This window comes from Natrix helvetica (assembly GCF_964273705.1).
Source record: "Natrix helvetica genome assembly, chromosome: Z".
Lineage (NCBI taxonomy): Eukaryota > Metazoa > Chordata > Lepidosauria > Squamata > Natricidae > Natrix > Natrix helvetica.
Window position 1 is genome coordinate 83,667,729 of NC_138554.1, and position 13,941 is coordinate 83,681,669.

Here is a 13,941-nt window from a genome sequence, read left to right on the forward strand (position 1 = left end):
AAGTGAGCTGCAACTCACAAAAATGTGTCCTTTTAATAAAATTGGTTATTAACAAAATATGCCAGCAGACTCCTGATATTTTGTCACCATAAACTAATATAGGTAAACCTGGATGTTAACATTCTACTGATGCTTTTGCAGGAATGTTAACTCCAGAAAAAAATCCAAAACAAGAATATATATACCATTACACATAAAGTGCTCAAAATGACTTCCTCCATTATCCAAACATTTTATGTTTTTAATTCCAATTTGCAATTCAGATCAGGAACTCTATAGCATATATATTGGAAAGTTTTATTGAAATAAATCCCTATATAGGTATAGTTAAAATAATAGCCTTACTATAGTTCATGTAGTTCCTGAAAGGAGCACTATAGTTATTTTACCTCAAATACTGTAATATTTAAGTTGGGGAAAGGCATTTTAACAACTGTATCTGATAATGGAAACACATGTTTGTCTATCTAATCTTGTATGAGAGAGACAAGATTGTCTTACATTGGTTATCTATAAATTGTGGACCCATAACCATGGATGTAATATATCTTTCTAAGGACAGTATTCCACACTTTTAACTAAATAAATTATAAACTATGAAAGCTTTTTCCTAAAACAGATACTTTTTTCGGCAAAGACAACAAATTAGAAACTTTAATATGGTTTTGATTAATCAAAAGACAGACAGCATTTCCATTAATATATTAAGATATACATAAGAGTATGGAAAATAAATCAGGTGCATTTGTCCATTATTATGAACATCTTTTTATATACTGAATTCATACTCAATATTGAGTATCATTCAAAAGGACGGATGATGTAGAGCATATATGAGAAAAAGGCTCTCAACCACCAAAGCAGAACATCTTAGCATAATCTATGAACGATCCTTCAAAACCACCTCGTCTAACTTATGTTCACTAGCCACAGTCAACCCTATCTTCAAAAAGGGTGACCCCAGCCTAGTTGAAAATTACAGACCAATCTCATTATGTTGCGTCACCTGCAAAGTCATGGAATCAATCATAAACCAATACATTACCCTCTACTTAGAGACAAACAACCTACTCTAACAAGCAGTTTGGCTTCAGGAAAAATCTGTTTTGCAATCTGCAACTCTTATACTGCAAAAACATATGGACCTCACAACTCGATCAGGATAAAGCAATAGACGCAATTTACATAGACTTCTGTAAAGCTTTTGATTCAGTAGCACATGACAAACTACTTTTAAAACTAAAATTTTATGGCATCTCCAGTTCCCTGCATGTGGATAGATGTGTTCCTATCAAACAGGCAACAAGTAGACAAACTAGGAAACACCCTATCTAACCCTGTACCTGTTAACAGCGGTGTCCCCCAAGATAGCATTTTACGATCCACACTCTTTATACTTTACCTAAATGACTTTTGCGATCATATAAGCAATTGTGTTCTCCTTGCTGATGATGTAAAACTATTCAACACCATCGACAATGCTGCTACCCTACAAAATGGTCAAAAAATTGGCAACTCCAAATCTTAACCAACAAATGCTGTCTTACACATTGGCAGAAAACATCAGAACATGAAATACAAGCTGAATAGATATGATCTCACAGATCAGTGTTTTTCAACCACTGTTCCGCGGCACACTAGTGTGCTGCGAGATGTTGCCTGGTGTGCCGTGGGAAAAATTGAAAAATTCCACTTTTCTGATGTCCGGGCTGTGATTGGTCCAGACTCCAGCCTTCCTTCCCGCCCGAGCACAGTGTGCGACGTCGTGACTCAAGCCACCAGGAGGACCGGAGCAGGAGGAGACGGAGTAAATATAAAAGTAATAATAAAAGTAAGGGCTCGCCTCTTACACACGGGCGTTCCGATCAGATCCGCCTGGCGGGGACGAGAAGCGAGGAGGCAGAAAAAGAAACGGGGGCTAAGGAGCTTTTCCCCCCCCCCCGCCTCCTCCCAGCAAAAATCTAACCGGGGAGCCGGGCGGGCAGTAGCAAATTAGCCGATCACGCCGCGTGATCAGCTAATTTGCTGATCACTGCCCGCCGGCTCCCTGATAAGATTTTTGCGGGGGGGGGGGGGGGAGAGAAGCTCCTTGCCTCCGTCTCTTTTTCTCCCTCCTCGCTTCTTGGGGCTAGAAGACCTCCAAGGTCCCTTCCAACTCTGTTATTCTATAAGGTCGTTGCAAATTTGATGCAAGAGAAGTTTTGACAAGTGGAATGACGAGAAGTGAGGAGGCAGAAAAAGAAACGGAGGCTAAGGAGCTTCCCCCCCGCCTCCTCCCAGCAAAAATCTAACCGGGGAGCCGGGCGGGCAGTAGCAAATTAGCCGATCACGCCACGTGATCAGCTAATTTGCTACTGCCCGCCAGCTCCCTGATAAGATTTTTGCGGGGGCGGGGGAGAAGCTCCTTGCCTCCGTCTCTTTTTCTCCCTCCTCGCTTCTTGGGGCTCCACCAATGGGGGAGCAAGGCCCGCCCAGCGCCAGGCTTTGGGCTAACACAGAGGTCTGCAAAGGTGGCTGTTTTAAGACTGGTGGACTTCAACTCTCAGAATTCTGGGAGTTGAAGTCCACCAGTCTTAAGAGCCACTTTTTCAGATCCCTGCCTGGGCTAATATGATTGATGCCCTTGGTGGACCTCAACTCTCAGAATTCTGGGAGTTGAAGTCCACCAGTCTTAAGAGCCAATTTTGCAGATCCCTGCCTGAACTAATATGATTGATACCCTTGGTGGACTTCAACTCTCAGAATTCTGGGAGTTGAAGTCCACCAGTCTTAAGAGCCAATTTTGCAGATCCCTGCCTGGGCTAATATGATTGATGCCCTTGGTGGACTTCAACTCTCAGAATTCTGGGAGTTGAAGTCCACCAGTCTTAAGAGCCAATTTTGCAGATCCCTGGGCTAATATGATTGATGCCCTTGGTGGACTTCAACTCTCAGAATATTTTATAATTTTTCATATTTCTGTTTACTTACTATTTCATAATAAAGTAATTATAAAATACTTTCTTTGTGTTTATTTGATTCCTATTCAAGAGAATTACTTTATATATAGTCAATATAGGCACAGAGTTAAATTTTTTAACATTTTCTAATGGTGGTGTGCCTCGTGATTTTTTTCATGAAACAAGTGTGCCTTTGCCCAAAAAAGGTTGAAAAACACTGTCATAGATGACCCCCCCCCCATACTGTCAAGGACATTGGAGTACTCATCTCAAATGATCTAAGTGCCAGAGCTCACTGTAACATCATTGCCGAAAAGGCATTAAAATTTGTCAACCTCAAATTGGAAAATTGGAAAAAATTGTAAATCTCACTAACAGGAAGAATTGCTGTAGTTAAAATGGATGTCCTACCAAAAATCCCGTTCCTATTCCAGGTAACACCAATACATTTGGGGAAAAATATCTGTAGATTTAAACAAATTAATAACACAATTTATTTGGCTAGAGAAAAAAACCAAGAATTAAATTAAAATTATTGCAAGACTGTAGAGAGAAAGGAGGTTGTGGACTCCCAAATTGGGAGTTCTATTACCAGGCAGCAGTGCTTAACTGGATAAGGGACTGGACAAATCTAAAGAACAAGAGAATATTAACAATAGAAAGGCATCACCTAGAAATTGGCTGGCATGCCTTTATTTGGGATGGGGAGAATAAAACTCATGGCTACTTTCAAAGGCACCAAATTAGAAATGCCCTACTTCAAACATTGTTAAAAATTAAAAGAAAACACTACAATAAAATTCCTATCTGGCTATCGACTACGGAAGCACTAATATATCCAAACATATTAGATATAAATAAAATAATAAGATATGAAGATTTATTAGATAACCAGGAGGGATTAAAAACAAGACAAGAATTAAAGAATGAGGGAATAGATATAGACTGGCACCCATACTTACAAATACAGCTAGGTACAAGAATTGTACCTTCTGTACAAATACAGAAGGTACAAGAAAGACCGAGAAACAGATGGATTCTACAAAGAACCACAAGAATTAGATAAAAATTTACAGGGAACGGAAGACAAATTGATTAAAAAAATATTCCACTACATATTAAGATTTAATATGGAAGAAGAAGTAGTGAAAGAGACTATCATAATATGGGGTACAAATTTTGGATTTACTATAAAATTAGCAGAACAGGAAAATCTCTGAGAAACAAATTACAGGGAGAATTTATACAAAATGTTCTACAGAATGGCACCTACCACCTGCAAGAATAGCAAGAATGTTTCCAGAATGTTCACCAGCATGCTGGAAATGTAACCAAGCACATGGAACATTTTATCATATGTGGTGGACGTGTCCATCGGCAAAAAAATACTGGAGAAAAATAAAAGTCTGTCTCGAAGAGATTATTACACACCCAAAAGAACTAAAAACGGAACTGCTCTTACTAGGAATAATCAAGGGGAATTATGAAAAAAAATTAAATATCTAATACTACATGTAATCACGGCAGCAAGAATCACAAACGCACAGAACTAGAAAAATAAACACACGCCAACAGAAGAAAATGTGATAAAAAAATACTGGAATGCGTCAAAATGGATGGGCTGACAAAAGAGCTAAAAGACAAAGAGGAATCAGAGTACTATACACAGTATGGAATTTATGGTACAAATGGCTATAGGAAAGAGGTAAAAAATAGGAAAGTAATAAATGGGAAAAAAATCAAGAGACCAGAAGATAAATACAAAATTGCAGAATTAATAAGAGGGGAAAAGATAAGAGTTGTCAGCCTAACCTTGTGAAGCTTCTTCTCCAGTAATATTGAATTGCACACTAGAGTATACAAAACTTTTGCTAGACCAATTCTTGAATACAGCTCATCTTTCTGGAACCCGCATTGCATATCAGATATAAATACAATCAAACGAATCTAGAGATATTTCACGTCGTAACAGAATACCTTATACCCCCAGACTTGCAATTTTGGGCTTAGACAATTTAGAACTTCGCCATCTTCCATCTGAACTAAGTGTAGTACATAAAATGATCTGCTACAATGTCCTACCTATCAATGAATACTTCAGTTTCAACCACAACACAAGAGCTCACAATATATACAAACTTATGTTAAACCGCTCCAAACTTGATTGCAGAAAATACAACTTCAGTAACAGAGTGGTCAATGCCTGGAATGCACTACTTAACTCTGGTTTATTCCCCAAACCCCCAAAAATTTAACCTTAGACTATCTACTGTGGACCTCACCCCATTCCTAAGAGGTCTTTAAGGGGTGTGCATAAGTGCACCAGCCCTGTTCTAATATTCCCTTGTATTCGTATTCATTTCATGTATTCATAATCATGTCTATACTTATATCTGTTATCTAATTCACATTTGATGAAAATAAATAAATAAAAAACTATTATGTTTAAAATTTCAAATTCTGAGAACAATTGTATTCGGAATATTATGCATCACCTTCAGTCTATTCTATTTGCACAGAACTCTACTCATAAATTTAGCCATAGTATACTATATAACCATAGACCAGGGTGCATGTATCTGACGCGATCAGCTGGATTTGTATCTGATTAAACATACCTACGATCGGAAAGAATGCCTTGGACTTTTCTTTCCTCCTTCCGATCTAGCAGAAGCACCGTCCCGCTTCTCCAGAAAAAAATTGCACCGAAGACGGGAAATCCCGGGGTTGAGTTTCCCTCGCAATCCATGACGTACGAGCAAGGAATGAGTCACCCAGTGAGAATAGGCGGGGATACCATTTCTCCACGTATTCGTAACAAAAACGGGAAGAAACTAAAAAGCAGCGACGGGGAAGCCGAAGGAGAGTGACGTAATCAGAAGGCGCTACAAAGGCACGAGGCTAACGGAACTCTATGGTGGTGTCAGGCGCCTTTTTTGACAATCGGATAAGCGGTTCTTGGTGTTAGAGAAGAAGGAGCCTGCGTTTAGGACTAATTATTATGGCGTCGGTGGTCCTGAGCGAGGCGGAAAAGATTTACATCATGCATGGTGTCCAGGTAAAAGGCTGGGAAATGGGGATTAGGGATTGAAAGGGCTCCTTTTAAGCTTCTTTCTTGATCTTGCTTCAAGAAATCAAAAATCACTATACGTGATTCTAGTGAATATGCCCCATCATTTTTATTTTGTTGAAAACACATCTGATGTGCATATGTATTTATTTGCTCCTCGTAGTCATAGAATGTGACTTGCAGTCCTTGCGCGATTATATTTGTTCAATTTATACAGCATAACCATATACGGCTCTGGGAGACTCACATAGTTATAAGAATAATAAGAAACAATATGCAAATAAGTAACCATAACAATAACAGCAAACATACTTACAACTAATTAAAACATTAAATCATAAAACAATTTGTGAAAACCGGCTATATAATTCTGTAAGATTCCCCTATCCCAATGACAGAACTAGGTTTAAAGGATTTCTAAAAGATCAGTAGAGTCCAACCAATCTCACATTGGAGGAAATTATATTCCAAAGGGCAGATAGCAAAGGCTGTCTTCCTGACTACTAACAAATGAATGTCCTTAGCATTTGTCCCTTCCTTTAGATCTTAAAAGGCAGATAGATGTAACTAGGGAAAATCTGCCCCTCAAATAATCTGCCATGCCATGTGGGCATGTGCCATTATCAACATCTTGAATTGAATTCATAAGCAAACTAGCAACCATTGCAGTTCAGAGTATAGATATAGTTTGTTCTGATCTGGGAGTGCCTGGGCCATCACATTTTGTACCAGTTAAAATTTACAGATGCTCTTCAAGGACAATCCCATATAGAGTACATTCAGGAGGTGATCAGGAAAAGAGTGACCAAGATTACAGCAGAGTCTCCTGATCCAAGAACAAGTCAATTGGCATGCAACCCAAAGTTGTGCAAAGGTCCTTCGAGCCACAGTTGTCACCTGTGCATTGAACAGGAATCATGAGTCCAAAAGGACCTTGAGATTATACATAGGATCTGCTGGGGCAGTACCATCTTATCCAGCACCAGAGATGGTAATTTCCTGGATCCTCCAAAGCTACTCAGTCTTACTGAGGTTGAACTGCCTATTGTTCCCAAATTGCAGTTCTAGCACCAGACATAAAGCTTTGATATCGGTTAAAACTAATGCTTTGTAACAGAGTCAGCTAAAGTTTTGAACTGCAACTTCCCAATTTGAGATTTGGGTACAGCCTAGGGCTGTACAGTTTGACTCATAAATGCTGCTTCTTATGTACCACTTGCACTCTTTCTCAACTTAGAGGCCCTGCAGATGGTCAATCCTGCCCTGGTTATCTCAAAGCCATCTGGTTACTGCAATGCACTCTTCATGAATCTGTCCTTGAAGACCACCCAGGGGTAGCAATTCTTTGAAATGGTGTAAGCAGTAGTGGGTACTTTTCATTCTGCTCATGTGTCATCTCTGCTGCATTAGCTACCAGCTGCCCCCCAGGTGCAATTCAAGGTGCTGGTTCTTGCCTTTAAAACCCATCACAACATCATATCTGTTATCTAAGGAACTACCTTTCTCCAATGTGCTAATGTGAGAATCCAAAATATGGGTTAACTCCACCTTCTTTCTTTCAGAGACTGAATCCATTAAAAGTTTCTGCCACGTCTCTCCTGATTGATCCCTAGTTTGATTCAGTCTTCATCAGAAAGAGACATGTGTAGTAAAGGTTTCTCAGAACAATGGAATTTATCCTACTTTGGATTCTCAGAATCAGCAATAGAGGAATTTATCAGCATTGGTTAGCGATTTAGCCTTTTTCCAGGTGGCTGAGAAGCACAGCCTGTCTCTTTAAGAGCAGCATTAAAGAGCAGAAGGCAGTAACTTTGAAAGCGAGCTTCTGGGGTGCAGAGCTGTTTTGAAGAAAGTCAGATTTGTGGATTCTTTCCCTTGCAAAAAATCAGCAATGAACGGTAGAAAGACTGAGCCAATGATGGAGCCACTGCGGCAGGGCAAGAAAGCTGCGCTGGAGAGGCTTTTTAAAGGGACTCCGTAGCTACGCTGGAGGGGATTTCAAAGGGCATTACTGCCTGTGCAAGCTAGGAAGTTACCGGTAAGACCCAACTGGCTATCCTGGTCTGACTCACACAGCTGCTACAAGGAAACAGCTGTTCCCCCATTTTTATCAGCACAACCGCTGCAATGAGTGCACTGGTTACCTGGTCTGAGCGGCACAGCTGCCAGAATAACATGGCTGAAGATCTAATTAGCTCAATGCAGCCACCATTTCTGATTCATCCCAGGAGAGCTGACATTTGGTACGCTTTCATCAGCAGACATCCTGGTGCCTCCCTAGCAGGGTTTCAAAATCCCCAGTGCAGCAATAAAGGGTGCAAAATACTGCTGCATCAGAAAGCCACAAGGTGGCTCATGTAAGTGGGGAAAAAAGGGGGGGTCTCAATGCAACCCCAGGTTTAACAAAGTAGCCTCTTAGCATCAGAGGTGGGCATTGGGAAAATAGCTGTCAAGATAACGACAAAAAGCCCTTCATACAGGACAGCCAAGGGACAGGGGCATATAAGTCCCCCAAATTGGTCGCCAGAGGGCACCAAAGAGCAATCCTCGCAGGCAAATAGCCTGTCAGCAGAGAATGGATAGGAGCCAGATTTTAAAAGGAGGCATGTGGCTCAAGAGGCCATCTTTACCCCCACAGCAGCGGGGCTTCACCCAGGGGAGATTCAAAGCTCAGAGATTTCTGAGCAAATGAAGATTTTGATAACCTTAACACAAGGACTGGTCTCATCCTTGCAACAGAGGAACCAGAATGCTTCTGTGGCATCAGACTCATTCCTGGAGCTTAATCAACACCTGGAACCCCAAGATCAGGAAGATTTTAGGGATTTAGGGAGTCTCGCTCTCTCACCCTATCCTTATAGAGTAGAGATTGGATTTTAGAAGAGGAGGAACAGAGAGACTGGAGTCTTTCAAAGGAAGAGGGATTGGCTCCTGAACACCCAGCATTCATGGCACTGGTTTGCCCTCTCTTCAAACCTCTCTTGTTTAAGGTCAAGACACAGCCAACATGGAGGCTGAACCTAGTGTATCAAAGGCAGATCCAAATATGCTCCTCTTTACACAATCAGTCATGCAGAATGAGGAGGTCTCACCACAATTGTTCCGTGATGGTGGTCTGAAAACAATGGGCCCAACCTGGAATATATCCCAACCCAAATGGGAATGACAAGAGATTTTATAATATAGCCAGAGGGAACTGATTGACAAACAGAGACAGCTGGATTTTGAGATAGAAACAAACAACAATTACAGACCAAGAAACCATTTCATGGCTCTGGAAGCCACCCTTTCAAGAGCTACAAGTGACCCCAGGACAGATCCTCCCATTGGTGGCCACCTAGTGCTATTCACGAACCAATGGGAAGTAACCACATGAGATACCTGGGTTCTAAACACAGAGAGACTAGGCCTCAGGCTTGAATTTCTCTTCACACCCCCGAGATTCTTCATACCTTGTCCTGTGCCAAGAGGCAACACAAGGAAGGGCCTCATAGAGACTGTAATCCAACACCTGTTTGATATTCAAACTACCCAGCTGGTCCCAATGAGACAATGGGGACAGGGATTCTACTCCATACTATTTGTGGTTCCCAAGGCCTCGGGCGGGTGGAGAGCGATTCTAGACCTGAACAGACTAAATAAGTACCCCATTTACAAGAGATTCAAAATTCAATCTCTCCAGTCCATCTTGGAGAGCATCTGGGAGGGCGACTTCTTAATGTCCATAGACCCGACGGAGATGTACCTCTATGTGCCCATCCTACCATTACACTGACAGTTCCTTTGGTTCTGCTCCATGGGCCAGCATTACCAATACAGAGCCTTACCGTTTGGTCTGTCTTCAGCATCCAGGGTGTTCACCAAGATTCTGGCAACACTCTTGGCCCACATCAGGGCATTATCAATCCGAGTCCAGTGCTATATGGATGACACTTTAATCCAGTCCTCTTTCCACAGTCAGGCAGCAGAGGACCTACAAGACACAATCCGGATTCTTCAGGATCATGGTTCTTCTATAAATTATGGGAAGAGTCATCTGACTCCTACCACCCATTTTCCTGTCCTGGGGGTGGTCATAGACACTTCTCTATGTGAGGTCTACCTATCACAGGAGTGACAGCACAGTGTAAAGTCATTAATAAATCAGATTCGGGCGGACCGCAAAGTTCCATTAGCCCTTCTCTCAAAGCTCCTAAGCAAAATGGTATCGTGCTTCACAATAGGTTCCCTGGGCACATCTACACACAAGGACCTTACAGTGGTTTCTCTTACCTTACCAGAGGTCCGGAGAAGGCAATTCAAAACCCAAGGTTCTGGTCCCACACAAAGTGCTACAGTCCTTCAATTAGTGGACGCCCCGGGCCATGGACAGGGATTGTGCTTCAAGGAGGCCAACTGCCTAACAACAGACCCCAGTCTCTTCGGCTGGAGCTCCCACTTTCAGGCGCAGATGGCACAGGAACAGTCACGGGAGGACCTAGCAAACAATATCAACTGTCTGGAACTCAGAGCAGTTCACTTGGCCCTGAGAGGGTTTCAGGACAAGATAACTGGCCATCACATTCTCATCCTGATGGACAATGTAGTTACCAAGGCCCACATCAATCATCAAGGGGGCACACATTCCAAGAGTTCATGCAAGAAGCAGAGCAGTTGAGCCTCTGGGCAGAGAAGCATCTTCTCTCCATCAGAGCAGAGCACATCTCAGGGCAATGAATGTCCAAGCAGACTGGCTCAGCAGGACCACAGTCGATCACACAGAGTGACGCCTGCATCCAGAACTTTCAAGGAAATGACAGAATGCCTTAGGTCTCCGGTCCTGGACTTGTTCACCACACCATTAAACAGCCAGCTGCTGAGATTTTACTTCAGGTTTGTAACACCAGGGATGGAGGAGGCAAATGCACTCTGCACCCTGTGGCTGAGATGACTCCTATATGCCTTTTCCCCTCTTCCCTTGATCCCAAGGGTAATCAGGAAGGTGCTAGAGGAGAAGGTGGAAATATTGTTCCTAGCCCCCCACTGGCCCAGGACGTTGTGGTTCACAGACCTGCTCAGCCGATCGATATCCAGATCCTGGAGGATCCACAGGAAAAGTTATCCCTCAGTCAGGGGACTCTAGTACATCCGGAGCCATAATGGTTGTAGCTAACCATCTGGCATTTGAGAGAGAGCCCTTACACAGGGCAAGTTGTCTGTCCAGGAGGCTGTCAACTAACAGAATCTACAATTCGACTTGGAAAGCTTTTTGTAGTTGGTGTTCCAAGAGCATCGTCAATCCCATCTCAGTAATAGTGGTCCAGATTCTGAAGTTCCTTCAGAAAGGGCTAGACAAAGGACTATCCCCAAACACCATTCGCAAGCAGGTCGAAGTGCTGGCATCTGTGTTGTTATGCGAGGATCTAGAATCCCTTGTTCATCATCCTATAGTGCGCAGATTCATTCGTGGGGAAACCAATTTAACGTCTCCAGTGGTGCACAGGTATCCCACCTGGGATCTACCCAAGGTCCTGCAAGCACTTTCCTTGAACCTCTTTGAAACGTTATGGGAGATCAGCCTGCGATACCTCACATGCAAGGTAGCTTTCCTTGAGGCTATTACCTCGGCAAGACAAATTTTGGAGCTGGCAGCCCTCTCTGTAAGGGAGGACTTATGTATATTCCATCCAAACAGGGTAGTACTGCACCTAGAACACTCCTTTTTACCCAAGGTTGATTCCAGGTTCCACAGGGCGCAGGAAATCATATTGCTGGACTTCTGTCTGAGTCCAACCCATGAACTAGAGAAGAAGTGGCACACCTTGGATGTCAGGAGGGCTCTTCACATATACATAAAGAGAATAGCTCCCCTGAGAAAAATGGAATCACTGTTTGTATTGTTCCAACTTTCTAAGCTAGGTGGCAAGGTTACTGCATCAACAGTGGTACGGTGGGCATGGACATGCATCGCCAAGGCCTACGAGATTCAAGCTCTTCCATTATCCCGATGAATGACTGCGCATTCTACCAGAAGTGCGGCCACAACAGCTGCTTGGGTAACACAGGCCTCTGTCGAGAAGGAAGTCTGTAGGGCAGCAATTTGGTCCTCACCATCTCCATTCATCAGGCACAATAAGCTGGACGCATTTGCCTCAACTGAGGCAGCCTTTGGCAGAAGTGTCCTTCAGAAGATGCATACAAATCTGGGGACTTGGGACCAGACTGCAGCCCACCCTTAAGACAAGCTGGCTTTGGATGTCCCATACTTTGGATTTTCATGTCAGCATATCAGGCGTTGGTCTTACCTGACACGCTCCTTCTCGATGTGCTGAGTGAGAATCCCACCCCACCCTGGCAACTGTCTGGTCCAGAGTCCAGGAGTGGACAATAAGATCAGTAGTACATCAAATCAACTGCTATGTCTTCATCAAACTGGGGATCGCTCAGGAGAGGTGTGGCAGAAAGTTTAATGGACTCAGTCTCTGAAAGGAAGAAAGCAGAGTTAATCCATACTTTGGATTCTCACTCAGCACATCAAGAAGGTTTGAAGTTTCCAAAAGATGACCTAGTTTACGACCCTTGAGACAAAATTCAAAAGAAATCCATTCATTTATTAGGATCAACATTTTGGCATGTTCTTCTGCAGAGCCGAAACTGACTTCCGCTTAATTGTGTTTGAACTTTACCCCTGTATCCCCCACTTCTGTCTGTGTCATAAATAACATCCACCAACAAGGTGCTGCGGCAGGCTATGAACATGAACATTTCACATGCCAGTTATAGGAATATGAGACCCGACTCTGGCCAAAGGTATGCATGGAATTCTCCCTTTTCCTATGTCAATGATAGTAGCCATGGAAATGCTTTACAAGTTGACATCTGGCTCCCCTCACTTCCCGAAAACGACCTGTGTGAAACAAAACAATTTGAGTACAGGTGTATAACTTAGGGATGCGTCCCTCTCCCAGGCTTGCTTGGATTTTCTACATATAATTTTGCTATAAGGCGATCAGCCTGGATATTTCTACTTTTTACCCAAGATGCCTCCGATAAGGAGGAGCCCTTCCACTTGATTAAGTATTGGAGTTGTCTCCTGTGCCACCTCGAATCAAGGACTCGTTGAACTTCATAATGGGTTTGGCCTTACCTATGACCACAGGGCCCAGGAGCTCCCAGGATAGTGGTCTCAGATTGGATCCGATCACAGGTTTTAAGAAGCTACTATGAAACGCCAGGTGTATCTTCCCCAGCAATCAAGGGAGTTTCAATTGCACTGTGACTGGGTTGATGATCTTTACTATGGGGAATGGTCCCATAAACTTTGGGCCCAGTTTCTTGCTAGGCAGTTTTAATCTCAAATATTTTGTGGAGAGGTAAACCTTCTCTCCCACCCAGAATGGCCGTTGCAGAGCCCAGTGTTTATCTGCCTGTTTCTTATAGGTTTTTGCTGCTTTAGCCAGTGCCTTTTTGACATTTTCCCAGGTTGCTTTCAGCATCGACATCCAATCAGTCCAGCTGACTGAGGAGGGGGGGGTCCCTTGGATACTCAGGCATTGGGACAAAATCCATGGCGCTCACTACTTTGAACGGCGTGAATCCTGTGCTACTGCGAACAACATTAATGTACGCGACCTCAGCAAAAGATAAAAGGTCTGTCCAATTGGACTGCTGATAGTTCACGTAGCACCTCAGGTACTGCTCTATCATGGTGTTCAGTCTCTCTGCTGCCCCATTGGTGCTCAGATAAAAAGCTGAACTAAGACCCTGAGATGACCCAATGCAAGAACTCCCTCCAGAACTTAGCTGTGACCGGGACCCCACTGTCTGAAATAATTGTTCGAGGTACTCCATACAGTCAGTAGATATGCTTCACGAACAGTTTAGCCAGCTTGTGAGCCGAGAATAGTCCGCTGCAGGGTATGAAGTGTTTAGAGAACAGGTCTGTTACAGTCC

At 43.0% G+C, this 13,941-nt stretch overlaps 2 protein-coding genes across 2 annotated transcripts in view; one reads left to right on the forward strand and one right to left on the reverse strand.

The window, feature by feature from the left end:
* The window catches only part of ZDHHC3 (zDHHC palmitoyltransferase 3), a 103,849-nt gene extending 97,939 nt beyond the window's left edge, over nucleotides 1–5,910 (reverse strand). Inside the window, exon 1 of the mRNA XM_081933365.1 lies at nucleotides 5,558–5,910. The gene's annotated coding sequence lies outside the window, so the exon portion shown is untranslated. The remainder of the gene's footprint in view (nucleotides 1–5,557) is intronic.
* Nucleotides 5,911–5,925: 15 nt separating this feature from the next.
* EXOSC7 (exosome component 7) overlaps nucleotides 5,926–13,941 on the forward strand; it is an 80,532-nt gene continuing 72,516 nt past the window's right edge. The window contains exon 1 of the mRNA XM_081933369.1: nucleotides 5,926–5,997. Within this exon, the coding sequence (XP_081789495.1) occupies nucleotides 5,941–5,997 (57 nt within the window). The 5' untranslated portion in view covers nucleotides 5,926–5,940. The remainder of the gene's footprint in view (nucleotides 5,998–13,941) is intronic.